This window comes from Vigna umbellata, chromosome 1 (genome assembly GCF_029865625.1).
Source record: "Vigna umbellata cultivar VRB3 chromosome 1, Vumbellata_1.0, whole genome shotgun sequence".
NCBI classification, from domain to species: domain Eukaryota; kingdom Viridiplantae; phylum Streptophyta; class Magnoliopsida; order Fabales; family Fabaceae; genus Vigna; species Vigna umbellata.
The window spans coordinates 32602748-32620486 of record NC_142165.1 but is presented as its reverse complement, the minus strand read 5'-3'; the positions used below and the strand labels follow the sequence as shown (position 1 = coordinate 32620486).

At 35.5% G+C, this 17739-nt stretch overlaps 1 protein-coding gene and 1 pseudogene across 1 annotated transcript; one reads left to right on the top strand and one right to left on the bottom strand.

The window, feature by feature from the left end:
• Positions 1 to 818: 818 nt before the first annotated feature.
• Positions 819 to 1264, bottom strand: LOC124848879 (allene oxide cyclase, chloroplastic pseudogene; annotated as a pseudogene).
• A 2909-nt stretch (positions 1265 to 4173) lies between these two features.
• On the top strand, positions 4174 to 15074 carry LOC148205185 (65-kDa microtubule-associated protein 4-like). The gene is made up of 7 exons (XM_088102893.1): positions 4174 to 4323; positions 4457 to 4522; positions 4627 to 4773; positions 5094 to 5200; positions 5305 to 5392; positions 7366 to 7435; positions 13772 to 15074. The coding sequence occupies exons 3-7, from the start codon at positions 4653 to 4655 to the stop codon at positions 13800 to 13802; spliced, it is 417 nt and encodes a 138-aa protein (XP_087959019.1). The 5' UTR covers positions 4174 to 4323; positions 4457 to 4522; positions 4627 to 4652; the 3' UTR covers positions 13803 to 15074.
• Positions 15075 to 17739: the final 2665 nt, after the last annotated feature.

Genomic DNA, 17739 nt, shown 5'->3' with positions numbered 1-17739 from the left:
CACTTGATTGATTTGGATTGCTGCTGCCACGTCCTGAAACACTACTACTGATTAAAATTAATTGAAATGTTGGGCAATTGCATATTTTGTTGGGCTGCTGCTGGTTGGAAGTAAAATAGGCCAACGCTACTGCTGTTGAGAATAGAATGGGGTGTTGCTCCCTCCACCATCACACCATGCTTCCTTCACCTCCCTAAATTCTTTTAATTTCAATTCTATCCTTAAGTTAAAACTTTTTTACTTATACCATTTAGGATTTTTCAATTAATTTGAAAATCTTATTTCTACTCATATTTGTTACGCAGCTGCACCCCCACCTATCTTTCACGGATTCCTCTTTTCTCCATTTCCGTTTCACTTTCTCTCATTTCTCTTCCTTTCCCCACACATAAATTTTTACTGTGATACTATCCTTTTCACTTTTTTCTTTTATTTTTAAAAGAAATACAAAAATTTATTTTTTTATGATGATTTTATTCCTAAACTTATTATTTTATGATCATTTTATTTTTATATTTTAAATCAAATATAAAAAACCCACAATATAAAAAAAACCATGTGCTGCTTTAACAAGGCATAAGAAACAATAACTAAAACATATAAAATGTCCAACACCAATGGTGGGAAACACACTTGTTTTTGTTACACATGATATTTGTTTAAACAACACCATGGAACAATGTCAAGTTTTTCATCATATAGAAACTCCACTACTACATAAAGAAAAGCATCAAACACCACACTTGTTATTCAGAAACTTATATCAAACTACAAAAAGCCAAAAAATAAAAATAAAAAAAGTAATAAAAAGATGAACTTTAATCTGTGAAACCAGAAATGGTGGCATTGGGTTCAAGGGCTTTAGTAGCAGGAGAAGCGTCAACAGATGGAATGGGTTCAACCGTCTTCATGAGAAGCTCTTGAGACAAATCCTTAATACCCTTTAGGTAAAATGTGTATAAAATCTTGAAAGATACACAATTTGATGCAGCTTCACTTGACCCTTAACTCCCTCAAAAATTCCAGATCCACCAGTCACAGCCAAATATGAGTCCTCACAAGTAAGGTATGGTCCTTGCACTGCTATGTGACCATAGTCTCCAAAGTAGAAGCTAAAGATTGCTTCGTATTTGTCCCCTTTCTTTTCAGCTTTGTTTTGGATCAAAATGCAAATACCAGATGTTATGCCAATGCGCTTTTGGAAATCTCCAGTGTACAACTGCACATGTCCAAAAACAAAATCAATCACATGGAAATCCAACATTTTCTACATCCTCAGTGTAATCATAATAGCAAGGAATTATCCATGCCCATCAAATCGCAAAGTAAATCTGGCAAAGGTGCAACAGATGGAGGTGTGGCTGGTGCACCTATTGCAGATGCAGGTGCTAATTTCCTTTCACAAAAGACGAATGTCGGACATCCGTTGAAGGCCAAACGGATATCCCACATCCGTTTTGGCCTTCGTGGGGGGCTCTGTTCAGGCGACCAACAATACAACTAGGAGAAAGACAGTGCACAAGCAGCAACAAAACAGCACATATCAAAAAATAATAATACACCATAAATTAAACTACCAAACAAGGCTAAAAAAGAATGTTGAAAAAAACCAACCTGGATGGAGACGAAAACAAACCGAACGAAATATGGATCCACGCTCCTCGATGGTCCTCCACACTAGAGATCAACAACAATGGAAGTAATAAAACCCAAAAGGAAAATGGGGAAGAGACAAATGAAGGAAAAAGAAATGAAAGGAAAAATAAATGAGAGGAAGTGAAACAAAAATGGGGAAGAGAGGAATCCGTAAGAGATGGGTGGGGGTGTAGTTGCGTAGCAAAAATGAGTAGAAATAAGGTTTTAAAATTAATTAAAAAAATCCACAATGGTAAAAGTAAAAAAGTTTTAACCTAAGGATATAATTGGAATTAAAAGAATTTGGGGAGGTGGAGGAAACATGGTGTGGTGGTGGCGGGAGCAACACCCATAGAATGGGTCGTTGCCTATGGTTAGGCTGATTCTCCTTTAGTGGAACGGTGTGGTTTCTGATGCGTTTGGTGATGTGCAACTGTTGATTTGGGGTCCTTGCTCGAGCAACTCATTTGATACATACACTCTTGCACAAACATTCATTTTGGAAGAGAGAAGAGCACCAAAAGCTAGGGCTTGCACGAGAGAAAGCAAAGCGAGAAGCAGAACTCCACTGGTGTGATGCTTCCCGGAGAGGTAGAGCTGACCGGAGCTGCCACATGGAGAGGATCGAACAGTCAGAGGAAAGCAAGGAAGCAAAAAGAAGCTTGGTCGTTTGATGGGGAGAAGCTTAAAGCGTCGAAGGTTCTCGACTTATCTTCCCTTTCCCCTTTTCCCTCTTTCATTTTTTTCTTCCTTCTTCGACCCTATAAAAGGGCATGTACATCGATAGTGTAAAAAGAAACGCGAAGGGTGAGAGGCTCCGCGAGAGAGACTTTGAGATTGCGATAGAGACTCTTTTACAGTTGTACATAGAAACAGAGTAGAATAGAGAGTAGCCTAGGTTTACCGCTTTCATAAATTAGAATTCTCTAAGTCTAGATTTTGTTGAAGAGGATCAAGGATCAGTGACAATCTGCGGTTCTCTTTTGGCAGTTTCTGGTACAAATTTTTGTATCTTTCATTTTACTTTCAATAAAATTTCAATTTCAATGCTTTTTATTCTAGTTCTGGTTTATGATTTCAGTTCAATTTTGAATTCAATTTTGTTCTATGCTTCATTGCATTTGGTTTTCAATTTTAGATTGATGAATAAGCAAATGAACGTTGGTTGGATAACTGTGTGGAAAGAGTCAAATTAGGTTCTGAAATATGACCTATAATAACTTGTAGTGGGATTCAAATTAAAAGGATGTCTTCCTGAGAACTCTAAGCATTCTTTATTCACTCCAATGTGCATTCTCCTATGAAATCAATTCTTCTGTTGAGATTGCTCTCTGCTTTTGATTTCTGAAATTGTTTTACTTTGAAAATTTGATTTGGACTCTATAACTCCACATAATTGAAATTCCTTTGGGAATTACATGACTTTATAGTGAGCATGCATTATCGAGATGTCTTCTCGAGTTGGAGATGAGTCCAATGAATGAAAAACATATTGTGAATCATATACTTGCTTCTGTCATTTCATTTTAATCAGGATTTTATGTGTTTTAGAGTAGACGTAGATTTTAATTGCATTAAGCATAGATTCCATCTCTGATATTGATTAGAAGCATGAATTAGATTTAGATTCATTGTGGTTTTGATGAATTGAGTGTTGATCATTGACTTTTAAGTTCTGAAAATGAACTTTAAGACCCTCTAATGGGCTTATTTTCACAGGATGTCTTCTTGGTATATGATCAACCACTCAGTGCATTGATTCTTTATGAATTTGATTCTAGTTTTTTATTTTAATCAATTCTCTTTGGTGATTCTTGGATTTTTCACATTTATGTTGATTGTATCTCTGGTAGCTGATTTGCATATATGATAGATTGATTTGGTATTGTTTACATCTGCATATAGAATTTAGTTGTTAATTTCAGTTTAGTTGATAATACTGGCATGATTGTTTTGATTAATTCTGTTTAGAGTATGATTAGATGTTCACTTTAGGTTTTTTATTTTGATTTAGATTTGATGCTTAGTTTAGGAATATCTCTTGATTGTAAATGCATTCTGTCAGACTTATGTTTTGTTTCTGTTCTGTAATTTTGTTTCAAAGATTTTTTTTCCTTATTTTGATTGATTCATTTAGCACTTGAGTTCTGTTTAGATTGTATCATGCATGTTTCCATATCAGTTTTAGGTAGTTATAGTAATTAGGTTTTATTTCTGTTTTAGGTAGTTTAGACTTTTATTTTCTTCTCTTTTATTTCATTTTACACTTCCTTCTTTATTTTAAACAGGTTATAGTTTAGTCTTTCTTTTCTTTGTTTTAACTTCTTTGTTTTCATTTTAAGTGTCCCACCTTGCATTAGTCAATAGTTAGTAAATAAAGTACAAGAACTAACTATACATTCTAAAATTTAACATGATGAGTCCTAGGATTGATATTCTGGTCATCCTGTACTACGTTAGTGGACCAGATTTATTTTGGGAGACTAAAAGGTTTTTTAACATATAGATATTGAAAGGAAAGGTGCAAACTCTCTATTTCGAAAGTTCATTCTCATTTCGAAACTTTATTCTCGCGTGAAGCGTCTCGAAGCACACTTCGCACACACCTATGCATCTCCAAGCACACTTCTTTTTCCGAATCCCTCCGCCCTCTCCTACATACAGTGCAAGAAACCGCTCGCTGTCAAGGTCCTTCACTTCCATTCAATTATCTCACACGCTTTCTTCTCACACATTAGGGTTTCCACTCCAAACCTTCTTTACTTCACTACCTTCGTCTTAGGGTTTCTGTTCTCACACACTCTCTCTTCTTTCTTCCCAGTTCAACTAGACGAGGCAAAAGCTAAACTGAGAGACACTGAGGATGATTTGGTCAAAGCACTTGTTGGTGACTCCAACTTTTTGTATTCAATTTTAATTTCGCATTTCCGTTTCAATTTTCAGTTGAATTCCTTTCGACCTTCAAATAATTGCCTCTATTTTTACGTGCAGTCAAGACTCGCAAAGAGGCCAAGCGAATGGCTTTGGTGGATGTTATTGCTTCTACAAAGGCTAGAGTTGAAGAACTCGAGGCAAGTATTCAGGAGCAGCGTACCAAAAAACAAGCATATGCAGCAATTATATCTCAACAATCTCTTGGTAATGCACCTCCGTCTCTATCTTATGAAACTTTCTTGATGGGATGCTTATACTTTATATGTATTATCTTTTCTTCTGAATGCTTATTTATACTTTATTGTTATTTATCTAATCATTGTGGAAAACTGAACGTACTTAACATTCCTTTATTATATAATGTTGTGCAAGAACTAAACAGTTTCCATTTGTATTTAGTATTTTGTGAATTTTGTTATTTTCCCCTCTGGTTATATTTGTAATAACTCAGGGTTTCGTAGCTCCAAGATCTTGCTACTACAATGTTGGACCCTGCTTGTGTGCTTGAACAAATTGAACTTCAGGTTGCCAAGTCAAAGAAGAAGCTTTTAGCAGAAAAGAGATACTTGAAAGGGTTGAGACATGGTTGGCAGCATGCGATGAAGAGTCTTGGCTTGAGGAGTACAACAGGGTTAGTAATTTATAACCTGCTCCAACATTGCCAATTTTGACCACTTTTTAACCATAGCTATATTTGAGAATTTAACTATGTATTTTGTTTTGTTTATCCTCCAGGATGATAATCGATACAATGCTGGGAGAGGTGCTCATCTTACTCTCAAGCGAGCTGAGAAAGCTCGTGCCTTGGTCAACAAAATTCCAGGTACACAATAATTACCATATTTGTCAAGATTTTCTTATTTACGTCATGACTTAATTTATGCAACATCAAACTGAATCAAAAACTAGCATAATATTATAATGGTTTAATGTCTCCGTAGGTCCCTATTTTGGTCATCAATTTCAAATAGGTCCTCTTCATTTTCGGCGTATCAATTGAGTCCTTGTTTTTGTAAAATTGAATCAAATACAGGACTGCCGTTAAATTGGACAAACGGCCGTTACAGTATTGGTTACGTGGCATTTAAAACGATTTTTGTATTAAATAATTGGTGTGCACAGCTGTATATTCAGTTTTGGGTAAGGGCAAAGTAGGAAATTTGAACATCAAATTGAATCCCAACTACACTTTCATTTCACCATGTTTTTTAGCAGAAAGATTAGGGGTTCTGCCAGCCTTCTCTTCATTCTTCCATCTCCCACAAACACAATCAAATCTCCCCTGCCAGACCGGTCGCCGCCTCCTCCGTCGGAGCCACCACCGGCCACGGCGTCACTACCCTTTCTCCCTCTTCTTGCTTCGAAAATGGTAACCCAGGGAGGGGTTTGCTTCCGCCAGTTTATGCTCACGGCCGCCGCCCCCATCGAAGCCTCCCTCCTTTGCAGGTGACGGCTACACCATGCTTGCCCTTTAGAGTCGGGTTTTTCTGTTGATGAAGAAGTGGCTGCTGATTCCCCTGGAATGAAGGCAGTCGATGGCGGGAGGATAAAGCTGATGTTGATGCAGATAAATTTGAATGGGCAGTGATTCTGGAGGTTGAGTCTGGTTTGGTGAGGAATTACGAGGGGTGGAGAGTAGTCAAAGGTTGAGGGTTTTTTATGGTTATAGTGGGCAGAGGCTTGGAAAAAAAAAATGAGCGAATGAAGATGATGGGTGTTGGAGGCCGTGGGCGTTAGATGTCGAAGAGGAAATGGATGAAGATTGAGGTGTAGTTGGGATTCAATTTGATGTTCAAATTTCCTACTTTGCCCTTACCCAAAACTGAATATACAACTGTGCACACCAATTATTTAATACAAAAATCGTTTTAAATGCCACGTAACCAATACTGTAACGGCCGTTTGTCCAATTTAACGGCAGGCCTGTATTTGATTCAATTTTACAAAAACAAGGACTCAATTGATACGCCAAAAATGAAGAGGACCTATTTGAAATTCATGACCAAAATAGGGACCTACGGAGACATTAAACCTATTATAATGGATTACGTATTAAATTAATTAAATTGTAGTGTTGTGGTGAGACCAAAGTTTTCATGGAGCGTCATCAAAGGTGCCAAAATTTGGATGTGAAGTTATTGCTTGTGAGTTCCATAAGCAATTATGGAGTAATGAGCTCTAGTTTAGTTAGTTTTTTGGTTTGATATTGTTTTCTTCAAGCTAAACTATATTTGTCTTCCAACTTCATTTCTCTGCCATTTGATTCTGTTTGTTGGATGAAACTTCTTTTCCTGCATCTGTGTTTGTATAATTTCAAAATGGCCTCTCTTTTTTGCGTGTAGCAATGGGTGATGGTCTGACTTCCAGAACTATTGCATGAGAGAAGGAAAAAGGCATTGAATTAACATATGATTGTGTAAGTGCTCTGTTATTTAGAAGCATTGTGGGCGGTGAGGAGTGAATTAAATACTAGTTTCTTTTTAGTTGGTTGTTCAAGCAAATCTTCTTCAAATTGTCCTTCTGTTTGTGGTTTCCAAATCCGTCTACTTTCTATGCTTGAAGAATACACTATATTACACCAAGAGAAAGAGCCAGAAAGCCGTAGGCAGCGGGTAATGTCTTGTAATTGCATTCCAGATAGATTTTCAAGTCATAAAACCTTTAATACTTTCCCTAGCTCTTTGTGTTTTGAAACCCTGAGCAATATCCTTTTTTGTTTTTACTTTGTATATCATTCGAGAAATAGATGTTTCATATAATTTAACAAATTGTTAAAATGCTAATATTTTGTTTCAGGATTTGAAGAAACTACATGGACAAATGATACTGGAACTGGAGGAACTATATGGGTCAACCTACAGGCTAAGTGGGCTTCTTTTATTTTACTTGAGAATTAAACTGTAAAATAATTCTAGAGAACTTGATTGATCCTCTCACAATCTTCTTTTTATAAGAATAAATTGATACAAAAGTACATGATAAATAGGGTAACCCTAGACACAATATAATCATGATAAATAGGATAATCCTAAACACAATATAATCATGATAAATAGGGTAACCCTTAACACAATATAATGATGATAAAATAGGATAAATATCCTAACACTCCCCCTCAAGCTGGAGCATACAAATTGTATGTAAGATGCTTGGAACAAATAAACTCAATCCGAGGACCCCTTAATGACTTGGTCAATACATCTGCGAGTTGATTGTTGGACCCAATAAACTCAGTACATATTTCTTTTAGTCAACTTTTCACGAACAAAATGACAATCAATTTCTATATGTTTAGTCCTCTTGTGAGACACTGGATTTGATGCAATGTGTAGAGCAGCTTGATTGTCGCAATACATCTTCATAGTATGGATGTCACAAAATTTAACCTCTTGAAGGAATTGTTTCACTCATATAAGTTCATATGTTAGTGATGTCATTGCCCTATACTCGGCTTCCGCGGTTGATCTAGCTACGACATTCTGTTTTTTACTTTTCCATGAAATAATGTTTCCTTCCAGGAAAACACAATATCCTGTAGTAGACCGTCTATCAATAGGTGAACCTGGCCAATCTGCATCACAATACCTAGAGACCTGAATGCTTCCTTTATCTTCATATAAAAATCCTTGCCCGAGAGCCTTCTTTACATACCTTAGAATGCGAATAAGAGCATTCCAATGGTCAACACATGGAGCCTGCATGAACTGACTAACCACTCCAACTGCAAAGGATAGATCTGGCCTTGTAATAGTGAGATAAATAATTCACCTTCTTCTGTCCTTAATTTCTAGTTTGGGTCCATGAGACTGTCTACCGGTCTACAATCAATCATGTTTGTTTCTTGTAATATATCAAGAGCATACTTCCTCTGGGAGATTACAACTCCATCTCTTGATTGCGCTACTTCAATGCCTAAGAAGTATTTGAGACTTCCAAAATCCTTGGTTTGAAAATGTCTACACAAGTACTCTTTTAGTTGAGATATTCCAACAACATCATTTCGTGTAATGACAATATCATCAACATATACTATTAAGTAAACACATTTCCCGAGAGAAGAATGACAGTAAAAAACTGAATGGTCTGCTGCACTGTGTTTTAGCCCAAATTTTTGAACAATGGAGCTAAACTTTCCAAACCAAGCATGTGGGGATTGTGTGAGGCCATATAGAGATCGATGCAATTTGCATACCATACCAGACTTCCCCTGAGCAACAAACCCAAGAGGTTGCTCCATATAGACTTCTTCCTCAAGATCACCATGTAGGAAGACATTCTTGATATCCAATTGATGAAGTGGCCAATGACGAATGGCTGCCATGGCAAAGAAGAGGCGAATAGTAGTCATCTTGGCTACAGGAGAGAAAGTGTCACAATAATCAAGATCATAAACTTGAGTGTAACCTTTTGTAACAAGCCGAGCTTTGAGCCAATCAATTTCACCATCAGGGCCGACTTTAACTGCATACACCCATCGACAACCATGCTGAATCATTTTCACCAAGAGGGTTTCGAGTGGAACAAGTACCTTTTCTGAGGGCAATAGGCCATGTTGAATGGCGTGGGAGGAGGTGACGAGGGAGAAGAACCTGAAGTAGGAGATTCACCATTGTCTTGGGGAGGTGGACTATCCATTGGGCCCCTGTGTGGGATGATCTCAGTATGTGGAGAAACGGGTGTAGAAGGATTGTGATCAAGACTTGGAATGACAGAGACAGTGGAGCTATTTGACTCAGCCATTGGAATAGGAAGGACTTGTTGGAGGATAGAAACATCCTGAACAAATGGAGAGAAGTAAGGAGTCTGTTCAAAGAATGTGACATTGGCCGACATGTAATACTTCTGAGTTTCAGGAGAGTAACACCGATATCCTTTTTGAAATCGAGAATAGCCTAAGAAGACACATTTGAGAGCACGAGCGGAGAGTTTGTCTAGACCTGGAGACATGTCATGAACAAAACATACACAGCCAAACACTTGGGGAGATGTATGAAAGAAAGGAACATTAGAAACAAAATGGAGAAAGGGACTTTATTATCAAGAGAAGAGAAGGACATCCTATTAATAAGATAACATGCAGTTAAGATGACATCCCCCTAGTGATGGACAGGAATATGGGCACCAAGCAAAAGGGTACGAGTAGTTTCAACCAAGTGTCTATTTTTGCGTTCTACTATACCATTTTGCTGCGGTGTATGAGGACAAGTAGACTGATGTAAGATACCATGGGAACTCAAATGGCAGAAAAGGAGGATGAGAAATACTCTTTTCCATTATCACTTCTTAATATTTTGATTACTTGACCAAATTGATTCTTGATTTCATTCAAAAAAGATGTAAAGATAGCTAACAATTCAAAACGATTTTTCATAAGATAAACCCAAATACATCTTTAATATTCATCAATAAAGGTAATAAAATATCTAAAACCAAATGAGGAGATACGACTAGGTCCCCATATATCAGAATGGATGATGGAAAAACTAGAATTACATATTGATTAAGACCTTTTAGGAAAGGAAGATCTAACATGTTTTCCTAATTGACATGACTCACATTCTAAGGTTTGGAGACCACTAAGTTCAGGACACATCTTTTTTAATTTGGACAAATGAGGATGGCCAAGTCGATCATGTAGCACTTTAAGATTAGGAGCAGCAACACATGACACCCTTGGACGAGATCCAAAATGGTATAATCCGCTAGCTTCATATCCTTCTCCAATTTGTCTCCCCGAACCACGCTCCTGTATAACAAAAGATTTATGATCAAAGGTTATTGAACAATTTAACATTTTGGTCAACTGGCTTAGGGAATTTAAATTAAAAGGACAATTAGGGACAAAAATGACTGAGTTGAGATTGAGGTAGGGAGACAAAGAAACATGGCCGACTCCTTTGGAGGAACTTTTAGATCCATTTGCAAGGGTTATGAAATGAGGTTTTTTTCGAAAAGAAATAGACGAGAACAAAGAGGTATTACCATAAATGTGATCAGAAGCACTTGAGTCAATTACCCATGAATTTTGACCTTCCATAGATTGAGAAACGCAGGCTGTTGATGTACTGAGAGATTGAGATGGTTGTGCCAAGTTGTTAGACTTTAACCTTAAATACTCTTGATATTCATCCTCAGAAAACATAGAAGTGGAAGTTTCCATCTTCGAAGTGGAAGTTTCAGTCTTTGAAATATTGGCGGTTTTGGAAAAGAAACCATGTAAGGAGTAGCAATTCTCTTGAGTATGACCCATCCTTTTACAGTATGTGCATTGAGGACGTCCTCGACCTCCTCGTCCTCCTCTTCTAGTGCCACGTCCTCCTCTTCCTCGTGTGGCAACCATGACAGATGGTTCCACCAGTTCATGTGCTTCTTGAGTTTGAGGTACCGGGACACGCAGAAGGCGAGTGGTCAATGTTTTCATAGAGGGGACCTCATGACTAGTTAGAAGTTGATCTCTAAGATGATCAAAATTAGGATGTAGGGCACGAAGGATCAACACCATGTAAAATTTGTCTAGTTTCTTTTTTATATCCTCTAATGGGTCCACTTCCAAAAACATCCTGAGTTCTTCGATAGTAGATTGAGCTTCAGCCATGAAGGACACCATATCATGGTCTGTCATTTTAAGATATGCAAGCTTGTTCGTAATGTCATAGAGACGTTGAATATCGTTGGCATAAATGCTTTGGGCTTTCTTCCAAAAGGAGTGACAAGTTTTGAAAGCCCTCAAAGATACAAGAAATTTGGGTTCCACTAATTGCCATAACAGGGCACACAACTGGAAATCTGCTTGTTTCCATTGATCAACTTTTTCAGTACGCACATGGCTTCCATCTCGCTCAAGGTGGTCATAATGCCCTTGGCCAAGGAACCACATTTCAACGGCAGCAGACCATGATAGATAATTTTTTCCATTTAGCTTCTCGGAGGTAATTGATGGACTTCCGGAGAAAGAAAGAGTACTGCCAGACGCCATTTCTGAAGAAGACGAATAGTACCAGCGAGGAACAAGAAAACCCTAAGGGTTTAGACGAACGAAACTGTGACAGCGATGGATGACGGTGGTCGGACGGTTGCCGGTGACGACGGACGGTGGCCGGCGACGGGCAGCGACGGACTGTGGCGTCGGACAGATATTACGAGACAAAAACCAGAGCGGGATCGACCCGCTCTGATACCAACTTGAGGATTAAACTGTAAAATAATTTTAGAGGACTTGATTGATCCATCTCACAATCTTCTATTTATAAGAATAAATTGATACAAAAGTACATGATAAATAGGGTAACCCTAGACACAATATAATCATGATAAATAGGGTAATCCTAGACACAATATAATCATGATAAATAGGGTAACCCTTAACACAATATAATGATGATAAAATAGGATAAATATCCTAGCAATTTTAAGTGTTAGTAAATTGTAAAAACTTGACTATAATGTAGTATAGGTTAATGTTATATTTGGATATAGGTTTAATAGGTTCGGAGGTCCCTATATTTGTGGGTTCGTTTCAATTGGGTCCTCCAATTTTGAAAGTGATCAATTTGGTCCCTAATTTAACAAAATTGAGTCAATAATACCCTTTCCGTTAAATGCAATGGACGGCGTTAACTTTTTAAACATGTGGCATGTTGAGACATCCTTTTATTTGCAGGTTGCACAGTTTTATTTGAAGGATGCTTCAACATACCACATGTTTAAAAAGTTAATGTCGTCCATTACATTTAACGGAAAGGGTATTATTGACTCAATTTTGTTAAATTAGGGACCAAATTGATCACTTTCAAAATTGGAGGACCCAATTGAAACGAACCCATGAATATAGGGACCTCCGAACCTATTAAACCTTGGATATAATATATGGTTTGATGTACAAATTATGTATTATATATTATTAGACAATTTAATGTTTAAAATGAATTTCATTATGTTAGTTTAATTGAATATGTTCATTTCATGTTATATTCATTATAAATTGATTGATGAGATGATAATACAAGAAATTAATTGTAAATTGATTACATATGTCAAATGTATGTAATAAAACAAGTTTTTATGATAGGTGAACAAATGTATGTAATAAAAGCTTGAAAAGTATATATTATGATAGGTGAACAATTACTTGTCATAATATATTTGACATATTATGATAGGTGAAAAAATTTACATCATAAAACGCTATATATTATGATAGGTAAATCCAGTTACATCATAATATATTCGCTATATTTATGACTAATAAATGAAAATTTGTTATAATACACTAGACCTATTATGATAGGTGACAAAAAGTACGTCATAATATGTTGAACCTATTATGACGTAACTATTTGCTACGTTATAAAATGCGCATACCTATTATGATGTTCAAAACTATGATGTCAGGTTACCTATCATAATATATCATTTTTACCTATCATAAAAAGCGATTTTTCCACTAGTGAATCCTTCCACTTTGCCACATTTACATTTGAGAGCATTTAACAGATTAAGGAAAACACATAATCGATTAATCAATTAATACAAGTCATAACATTTCAAAATATGACCGTTGAGATAGTTATGACTATTCTTGAGAAAGGTTTTCAAACAATACACATTTTAATTGATTAAAGAAATAACTTAATCGGTTAAGTATAATACATAAACAATTTTGAAATCTTTTTCATTCAAATCACATCAATGCACTTAATAAGCATGTGTAGGCATAACCACAACTTTTAATCAATTATACCTATAATGTAATCGGTTAAAACTTGTTGTTTTGCCATAATTAAGCATGTACTGATATTTGATGAATCTAGCCGATTATGCAAATTGTGTAATCGATTAATTATACAAATATATAATGCTCAAAGAGTTTTCAACAGAAATTCATTTGAAAACAATGAATGCATGTCATAGATAGTTCAAGCACATATACAAATATAAACAATCAACAGTTTTGCCATGTGCAAGAAACTATAAAACATTTATGCTGTCATCAACAAAAACTCATATGTGAGATATGAGTTCAGCTTTCCATAACTCCCCCTATCAACAACCACAAAATATTTTTATACAAACAAATAACAGGAAGTATATTATAAAACTAAACTTACAGACTTCAAAACCGAGACACTTAACGTTAGAAAATGATAGTTCCAAATTTGCTTTTCCTTTTTCTTTTCTGATTGTTTTCGTTTCATTCCCAAAGTAGGTATGTCAGCACTCATAATTTTTGTTGATAGAGGGAGCACAATATTAGGTAAACCCAATTCTTGTCATGTTTGTTTTTGATGATGACAACGCATTGATAATAAAAACACATGTACTGTGTTAATGTGTTGATGCTTATTGTGAAATATGCACATATTGCGTTTGTGATATTTGTTGACATATTGTGTTGATTGTTGCATACTATTGTGTTTGTGAAATGATCATATCTGTGTATGCACAATATATGTTTTGGTGATATAAAAAATCACGTGCACAAAAGCATATATGAATGACTTAATCGATTACAGTGGTGTGATACTCAATTAAGGTCATCAAACAACTTGAGTTTTAAATTGTGGCAAAATAACTAGTTTTGAATCGATTACATTAGTTGATGAATCGATTAAAACTCGTGTGTTTGCACATATCTTTTTCAAATGTGTTGTGATGTGTTTTAAGAAAGAAAAGTTTTCAAAATATTTCTAAGTGTTAAAGCTTAATCGATTACATGGTTTATGTATTCAATTAAGTTCGTTATGATTTGAAAACTTACTTATGCTTGTCATAACTGCTATCATATTTCTAAATGTGTTTAACCAAGCATTTAAAGAGAATTGATTGTATTAATTGTATATTCAATTAGAAGCTGAATTGGTTGTAATTTTATTACATGTGTTTAATGTAACCGATTACATTAATATGTTAATGGATTTGATCTGCGTCAGAACTGATATAAATTATATATTGGTGCATTGTTTGATTTTCAAAAAGAACAATTGAGAATTACACTTTCATATCTGATTGATTTTCATCTGAGAAGTTTTACAGATTGATCAAAGGCTCCAAGAATCAAGAACAAGAAGTGGTTTACAAATCTTGAAGCATTCTTGAGAAGCAAACATGACTAGACTAAAAAGGTTGATCGTTTCTGCACAACTAGAGGTGCATTCTATTTGATCAAGAGAAGAAGACTTGCAATCTTTGATTTGTTGTTCCCTGTACGTGTGGCGCCAAGAAGAAGAGTGATGTACTCTTGACTTTGAGAGGGGATATCTCAAAGGGGTTGCTACGACAAGAACGGGGTAGTTCTGTGTTGGTAGGTTTTGTTGTTATATATTTAATTGAGAGTTTGTGAGGTTTTTACATTTGAGATTTGCTCTGTAAAGCCTTGGTTGTAATACTCTAATCATTATAGTGAATTACTCTCTGATCTAAGGTTGATTGGGAGGGCGACTAGATGTAGGCAGTGAGGCTGAACTAGTATTAAAACTGAGTTTGATTTTTTTCTCCCTATCTCTTTACATTTGTGTATACATTCTATAATTGTTTTACACGCATACTATTTTCATAGCACACCATTGCTTACAGCACAAGAAAGGTTTCAAGAACCATACCATTTGGGAAAAAGATTTGAAAAGTGCTACTTTTTATAAAACACCAATTCACCCTCCTCTTGGTGTTGAGAAACAAAGCTCATCAATTCTAACAATTTTCTTTAAAACTTATTAAATTCATGAAAAAATAAAAATCCCCAAATCGTTAACACAAAGTGAGCATCAATCAACCATTTATTTATTATATGGAATGTAAAAGCCTTAACAATAAAAAAAAAGACCCCACCATTACAGAATCCATAACTTCCCTAGGCGCGGGTCCATTGTCGCTGGTCCGCTGCAAACATTGTCGACAGTAGGGAAGAACAGGTTCGCAAACGCGAATTGCTAGAAACGCTGGTGTTGATGTGTTTGGTCTTGAAAATTCTAGTACAGAACGCTGAAGAGGGAATGCGCATGAGAGGATTTGTTGACGCATTATGATGAGTCGTCGATGGTGAGCAGCTAGAGGTTGTCGTTGCGACAAGAGATGGGGAGATGTTGATGCGTGGGATGGGAGATTGGAGCCAAATCTGTCGAAGGGGAGGAAAAGAAATTTCTCAATGGAGGGTTGAAACTGCGTAGCATAAATTAAAAGATAAATCTAAGTCTAGAATTACTATAGTTAACCATTCAATTAAGTTTGTCTTAAAATTCAACAGATGTATAATATATTTGAAATATAAATTTACATATGTTATTCTACTAATAGACTTAAAGGAGTTAAATTTAAATCTGTTATTTGATTGACAAACTTAAAGTTGTATCTTATATTTACAAAAGTGTCACCACACATTTTTTAAGTATGTTTCTTTTTAAACAAACTTAAATTGACAGGCTTAAAATGTCTATTTTGTACTAGTGTGTTTGTTGTCCTGAGTTTGTTGCTTTCTCATTTTCCTTCATGCCCATCCTCATTGGTGCCATTACGCAACCATGATGAAGCCTCTGCCTTGCTTGGGTTCAAGACCTCATTCAGTCTCTATAGCCGATATGGAAATGATGGTGGTTATCCAAAGACAAAATCTTGGAAAAATGGTACCTATGTGGAAATGATGATGGTTATCCAAAGATAGAATCTTGGAAAAATGGTCCTGATTGCTGTTTGTGGGATGAGGTGAGTTGTGACTAAGGTTGGACATGATTAACTTAATTATAGTAAAATGTGCATTATCTATACTACTTTATACTAAAACAACTAAACTGTTTTTGCCAAAAACGGAACTAAATTGCTTTATAGTTCAGTTCAAAACAACAAACTCATCAGGGAATGGGTTCAACACTCACATTGCTCCCCCTATCAACATGAAGGATGACATAAAAGATATCAAAGATTCGATTTAAAAAATCCGGAGTGCAATTAAATATGTGAAATCTTCTCCAGCTAGATTTGTTAGATTCAAGGCATGTCTTGCACAAGAGGGAATTTCTTATAAATGTATAGTTTGTCTTGATGTTAAAACATGGTGTAATTCAACTTACTTAATATTAGAGCCAAGCTTGAATACAAAGATGCCTTTGTCTTGCTAGATATGCAAGATAAGAAATTTGGTGTTGAAATGACCAAAAGTAATGGTGGTGTGCCAATAAAAGAGGATTAGGAATATGCAAGGTCTTTTATCCATTTTTAAAGATGTTTTATGATTCTACATTATGGTTCTTCTTATGTCACCAGTCATATGTATATGAAGGAGGTGTTTAAAATTGGTAAAAAGGTTCGACAATATTATGAGAATAGTGATGTGAGCATAAAATTGATGGCAATGAGGATGAAAGGCAAGTATGAAAAATATTGGGGAAATTCTAATGGAATTAATATCTTATTATTGATTTTTATTGTGCTTGACCTTAAGAGTAAGTTGGATTTTGTTATTTACTTCATTGGCTACCTATTTGAATCTAGTATGGCTAGTGAATTGAAATCAAAATTAATGTTATCTTTAAAAACAGTTTATGAATAATATCAAGGTATTGGGAATGGTTCTCAAAGTAGTCAACAAGAATCTCAACTAAATGATGAAGATGATGATCCTCATGACATGAGTTTCTAGGTAAGAGCTACAAGATGTATATTTGATTATATACAAGAGCTTGATAAATATTTGAGAGAGGATCTTGAACCTTATATAAAGTGAGTTGAGCTTGATATTTTACAAAGTACAACTAGAGCCAACTTGACTAAAATTCGATAAGGATTGTCTCAGTCAAAATTCGATTAGGCACAACTAAGTTGAATTTTGTCAAATTTTAATCATGACAGACTCCACCAATTTGACCTAAATTTGGTTAGGATTGATTCTTCCAAAATCAAATAAATTTTGACTAAAACCCATTCGTTGGAATTCGATAAAATTTTGATTTGGATTTATTCAAAAAAATTCAATCGAATTTCAATGTAGACAACTCGATCGGATGTAAATCTAGGATAAAATGTGCAAATATAATAAATCATTATTTAAGAAGCATCTAGGATAACACAAACATTTATCTTAATCACGTCCAATTAAGATTTTTGTTATAATTCCAAAAACCATGATAAGAATTCTTATAACACAGTCGAAAGTGAAAAGTTAAATCCACATATAAAAGAAAG